The sequence below is a fragment of the Sinocyclocheilus anshuiensis genome, unplaced genomic scaffold (genome assembly GCF_001515605.1).
Source record: "Sinocyclocheilus anshuiensis isolate Anshui unplaced genomic scaffold, SAMN03320099.WGS_v1.1 scaffold2270, whole genome shotgun sequence".
In the NCBI taxonomy this organism is placed as follows: domain Eukaryota; kingdom Metazoa; phylum Chordata; class Actinopteri; order Cypriniformes; family Cyprinidae; genus Sinocyclocheilus; species Sinocyclocheilus anshuiensis.
Window position 1 is genome coordinate 182,445 of NW_015557055.1, and position 6,151 is coordinate 188,595.

Genomic DNA, 6,151 nt, shown 5'->3' on the forward strand with positions numbered 1-6,151 from the left:
TATATATATATATAGATATATATAAATGTTTCTTTAATATTTTAGTTAACAATAATAACAGTGTTTAAGTTTTTTTTAGTTAACATTTATCTAAAGTAACAAAAATGTTCTTATGCTTTTAGTTTGAGTGTTAATTAACAATAATAACCCTGCTGAAATGATTAACATGTTGTTTAGTGTGCCCTTTATCCTGCATTTACTAGTTTGTCTCACTTTGCTGCTGTTTGTGTGTTTGTTTCACACAGGGGTGGAAAATGGTATGAAATTATAAGGTTTCATTTGGTGTGGTCACATCATGCCAAATTCTCTTGAAAATTTACTTGCCATATTTGCCTGAAACGTTCCTGAATGTTTTAGGGTCTCTTGTCCATAAATGTTGAGACTGTACTGTAAAAGGCTTTTAGTCAAGACAGTACTGTATATGTGTAGATTTTCAAGGGATGCTTTCGTTTGGTTTCTGTTCTTCTGGTCGAGCTGTGTGTGTAATGTGACACTGAAAACAGCGGTGACTGTATCTGCCACTGCCCTTCTGAACATGTTTAATGCTTTTACTGTGAACAAATGTTTTATTTTCTGTAGTGACACACTTATGAAATGAAACATGCTGGATGTTTTATGGATAGTTCACGCAAAAATGAAATGTCTGTCATCATTTACTCACCCTAATGTCGTTCCTAATCCGTGAAACACATAAAGGAGATGTTTGGCACAATGTTATTTTCCATACAGTGACAGTGGAAGAAGACAGACACTATCAAGCTCCACAAATGACAAAACACCACTGAACCATCCTAAAGTATGATTTGTTTTCAAACAATCAAATTTAATTTGTTTTATGTTTAATTAAAATGCGCCTTTAAAAACATCATTTGATTTCCTTGATTGCAAACGGCATGTGGCTGATCGTGATGCAGCTTGAAAAACTTAATAATAAATGAGATAAGAGATTTGCAGTGGAAGGGAAAATGATTAGTAAATTGTTCCTTTCACAAAACTGTGGTATTACTAAGGCATTTTGCTAAACATCTCCTTTACTGTTCCATGGAAGAAAATAAGTCATATGTATCTAGAATGATATGAGAGTGGAAATGGTGAAAGAAATGTCATTTTTGGGTGAACTTTTACATGCTTGCATGTCTGTTATCCAAGTAAACTAATACTTTGTGTTTGCATGCAAATGTTGTCCTGAAATGTTTAAAATAGATTATTTTAGTTCAGACATAACAATAACCTTCATCATAACAAACAGATACAAACAGTAGTTTTACTAAATTTAATTGAATTAAAAACAATTTTTTTAGTAAATGCATGCCATCATTAACATTAAAATGAAATGCGATGCTTCTTTTTGTGTTCTGGGTGATTTTGGCATTACTGTACAAACTCTTTATGTATTTAATGCCTCTTTTGGGTTGGTTTTTTTCTTCTTTAGATTTTCGTCAGGTGTTTTCATCTGTATTTGAATGTTTGATGGTTTACACAGATTTATGGTTAATTTTTAAGCGTGTGTCCACGTCGTGGCATGGGCTGTCCCGTCTCCATAAGTGCAGAAATTATGATTTTAAGGGCAGTGTTTCAGAACTCATTCTGTAGATTGTGAGTGTTGTTTGTGTTTCACAGCACACTGATTAACCCGGGCAATCATGTGAAGATGCAGGAGGGAACACTGGGCTTCTTCATCGCCAGTGATGCCAAAGAGGTGAAGAGGTGAGGAGATCAATAAGTTTGTGTTGTGCTATTCTCTATATATCCAGCAATAGATTCACATCATATCAGTCATATGTTGTGTGGATGATTTGAATAAGATCACATTTTTCCACTAGGGCACTTTTCTACTGTAAAGCTTGTCATGATGACATTACAGACCCAAAACGGATCAAAAAGTGTGGATGCAAACGGAGTAAGTTACCATGAGAACATTTATTAATAATTGCCTTACATTCACATTTTTACATAAATATATTAAATATAATTATATTTATACATTTTATTAGGTGTATTTCATATCACATTTCAGATTACCTAATAAAAAAAAAAAATGTATTTTAACATTTATTAAATGATTTCACAGAGAATGTTGTGGCATCAGGAATCATTAAACTGGATTTGTTGTGAGGGTTTTACATTGCACTTTACCACAATTTTCCCCACAGCTAGCAAATAATGATTTAGATATTGAACAAGAACTCTCAAGAATTCACGTGTGGAGGAGTTTGTGAATGACATCTCTACCGAGGCTGTTTTATCAATATCACTGCACCGCCTGGCCACATTATCGACCTTTTTGGCTTTTACCTCCACCTGATACTTTTAAAATACATCAAAAACATTTTGTTAGTAATTGACACATTTCACATTCTCCCTTTTTCTTGCTGCCCTGGATCTGTGATAATTTCCCTCACCCTCTGATAGTGTTGTATTGTGAGTAATGACAGCCTTCATCTGTAAATGCAGATTTCTACTGTAGCCTGCTGCATGTGTGAATGGAAAACTACATCTTCCATCAACCCACTGTCCTCCACCACATCATCAGCAGGAGACAGCTTGACTTTTCACTGTTCTAACAGGCTCCTAACAGCACTTGGGCTTTTCTGAGGATTATTCTGTTTTGAGTTTAGATATCACCCCATATGTTTTTAATTAAAAAAATTTTAAGAATAGAAGTTTGTGTAATTTATGAGGTAAAATGTTATGTTTTGCATAATTTATGGTGTAAAAATACTCTTGTATTTTATATACCATGGCAGGACACGTTGATATCTTTTCTCATTCACCTCCATGCATTTCCATGCTTTACTTGCATCTCTAAAATACAGTATTCCCAAGAATATATAAAAAAATTAAAACAGCATTGGAGCCATTTGAACTGGTATGTTGTTGTTGAAAAATACAACAGATTTTACTATATAACAGAAACGTATATAACTTGATAACAAACATGTTTTTCTGAAGGTGTTCCTCAGGGCTCTATACTTGGCCCTTTGTAGTTTCCAGATGTCCAGCTTCTGTTAGTGAAATAATGCTCCCATCCATTAACATGCTTCTCCTCCTCCTCTCCCCTCATCCGCCCCATGACCCCAGCCAAGAAGTCCGCCTACAAGAGAATGCGTCTGGCATGTTGTGTAGCTTGCGGTGGGGCAGAACATGGCTGCTCGTGCATGTCAGACAGTGTGGCTAGTAACACGGAGGTTCTGCACCGTGGCTTCCCCTTCTCTCCCGTGTCTCTGTATGATAACACGACCACTTTACGCTCGTGTAAGTGAACGCCTCCCCGTGGCACCCATGCCGAGTGCCCGTATAGTCATCTGTACCCGCTACCTGTGTATGTGCCATCTGGCTGGTGCAGTGCCATGTAGTGGTGGCATCTGATGTGGTGAAGACTGCTATAAGCCCATGAATGTATCTGTGTGGTAGACTTGGTCTCCTGCATGCTGTTTGTGTGAATTGTAATGATGCAGTTTAGTAGTTAAGTTTTGTGATTCATTGAATCTTCATTGTAATGTTTTATTTTACATTTGGCTATGTACAGTGGTCTTTATCTGACATGTCCTTTAAACATAGTTTGTGGTTTATGCTAATAATCTAGATGTTGGATATGGTGATTGGTATTACTAACACTTATAGGAAAATGGCTATACTGTATAGGAGAATTGTACATAGGAGAATTACATGTTGTAAATACACACAGTATTTGTCATTTGTATTGGAGGTTGAGAGCATTGATATGTAAAAGCTTATACCAGCCTAAGGTAATTATCTGGTGTCCCAGCCTGGCCAAGCTGGTTAGATTGGTCTGGTTTGATGGTTTTAGGGGCACTTTGGGTCAGCTGGTCAGGCTAGGAGACTAGTTAAGTTAAGTTTTTGTGCTCACTGGGTGGTTGAAGATAGTCATTTCTAGATACAAATGATTAATAGCCATTTATTTCCATTTTCTTTCTCACTGGTTCATCATTTCATTGCTCCATGTGTCTCACTTTAACCTCGTTGTCTTTGCATTTTCTCAGCTAAAAGTAACTATAACGGATACATCAAATCAAGTAAGTCTTCTTCTTCCCCATTTTTACTTATTTGTTTCTTAACCGTCTGCTCTTTCTTCGTCACTTCCTTCATTCTTCTCTTCATGTTCTGCTCATCCAAACCTCAGTGATTACAAACATTTAATGTGATTTGGTCTGATGTATGTGTGCAAATTAAGGTGCAGAAGGATTATATACAGAAGCCCCCCAAAAAGTATTTGGACAACTAAGACATACATAAATATGTAATTGCATCAGATAATATATCAAAGCAAGTGCCATTCAAAATATTGAGAAATAACTTTTTTGCTCGTTGCTCATTAATAATAAGTGGCTATATGCAGTCAGCTCACACAGGATGTAAGTGTCCAAATACTTTTTGCAGTCTGTGTATATCACTATATCTGAATATCATGAATCACTGCAGACGCTTGCTCTCATTCAACACTAGGTGGTGCAGCTGCATTGCAGTTCTGATAATGTGGAGCTTGAACTTTAGAAACGGTTTAGATTTCACTGCTTTGGCTTTCATTTGTTTTTGTTGTTTTCAAAGCATTTGTGAAGTTTCAAAGCAAGTTGTGAATAAGGTTCATATTAAATGATGCAGAATATGTCAGCTAATGGTGATGTCAGCAATTTTAGTTTAGGAGTTTAGTTTATTATGCATAAAATATCATTACAACCTGACAGAAATCACTGAAATAAGGATCCATAGAAAATGCACCTGTCTTGGTGACTGTGGAGGATCAATAATAAATCAATATATAATTAAATAATTCACAAGTTATTTTTTTAAATATATTTGTTAATAAAATGAATCAATATAAAAACAAATGCACTGGATTTAAATCTGGATTTATTTGTTCCATTAAAATATTAAATAAAATCTAAATATAAAATATAATTAAATATTAAATATTAAAAAAATATATTTTATATAAAAATATAATATTTAAGAAAAATATGTTTGAAAAATTGTATAATAATATGTTTTAAAATAATTTAACAACAATTTAAACTGTATTACAGCACCTTAATATTAAAGTTGTTGGTCAAGACGGCAATGTTATTAAAAATATTTTCCATAAAAAAACACTTTTAAACATAATTTCCAAAATAATAGTAATAAAATAATAAATCATTCATATGCTAAGGACAGTAAAAAATGTTTACAGATTTGGCTGATTCTGTCCACCGCCTGATTATGAATGTTTCTTGTCTGACAGTAAACGATGAGCTCAATCCAACATTCCTGCCCCAGAATCCCAAACCCACCCTAATGCGAGTTCAGTGCGCAGTGAGAGCGCCTCCTGTTGTCCCGGCCATCCGTGTGTCAGTGCCTTTAGTAAATAACCGTAAAGGCAGTCTGCTGTCACCGGCCGCCTCATACCTGCACAGACTCAGTCTGGCTGGCTCTAGAGAGCTGTATCAGAGCAGCAGCGCTGGCTCAGGAGCCGCCGATGCCACCCGCCTGCATCGGGCCTGTAGTCTGCCCGTTAAATACAGATATCATTCCAGCCACGGCTCCACCTCCACCATCGGCCAGCACACGCTCTGTAAGACTCGGCCTGCCATTGTGGGAAACGCATGAGGACTAATGGAGTTCAGAAATACTAAACAAACCATCCTGAACCGCAATGTGAAAACAACAAAAACTAAATTTCAAGGTCTTGGATCCTTCCTAAGAGTGCTAAGATTTTTTTCTCTCTTCAAAAAACTTTTATTCTGAAGAGAGAAAAAGTTTTTTGAGAGAGAAGAAAAAAATTTTTAAAGAGAGAAACTTTTTTTTTAATGAGAGAAAAAAGTTTTGAAGAGTAAAAAAAAAAAGTCTTTTTAAGATAATTTTTTTAAAGGAAAAAAGTTTTTTAATGAGAGAAAAAAAGTTTTTTGAGAGAAAAAAATATATCAAGATACAAAATATTCATAAACAAGGAATAGGAAGGATCTAAGACACTATTTTCTTCCACATTTAATATTTTTTCTTTTTATTTTTTTCTTCTTTTTTTCCTGTTGCAGTTCAGGCCTTTCATAATATTGCATTAATTAATGAAAAATACTAAATCAGTTTTTATATTTGGTTTAGCACACACACACACACACACACACACACACACACACACACACACACACACACA

At 35.1% G+C, this 6,151-nt stretch overlaps 1 protein-coding gene across 9 annotated transcripts in view; it reads left to right on the forward strand.

The window, feature by feature from the left end:
* LOC107676421 (calcium-activated potassium channel subunit alpha-1-like) overlaps positions 1-6,151 on the forward strand; it is an 80,269-nt gene that overhangs the window by 67,057 nt on the left and 7,061 nt on the right. For 4 of the 9 annotated variants that reach the window (XM_016470959.1, XM_016470961.1, XM_016470960.1 and 1 more), the window contains 5 exons: positions 1,621-1,707; positions 1,824-1,900; positions 2,413-2,421; positions 3,082-3,255; positions 4,005-4,037. In XM_016470959.1, the coding sequence (XP_016326445.1) occupies positions 1,621-1,707; positions 1,824-1,900; positions 2,413-2,421; positions 3,082-3,255; positions 4,005-4,037 (380 nt within the window). The remainder of the gene's footprint in view (positions 1-1,620; positions 1,708-1,823; positions 1,901-2,412; positions 2,422-3,081; positions 3,256-4,004; positions 4,038-6,151) is intronic. The other 5 variants (XM_016470963.1, XM_016470964.1, XM_016470966.1 and 2 more) reach the window with 3 other exon arrangements.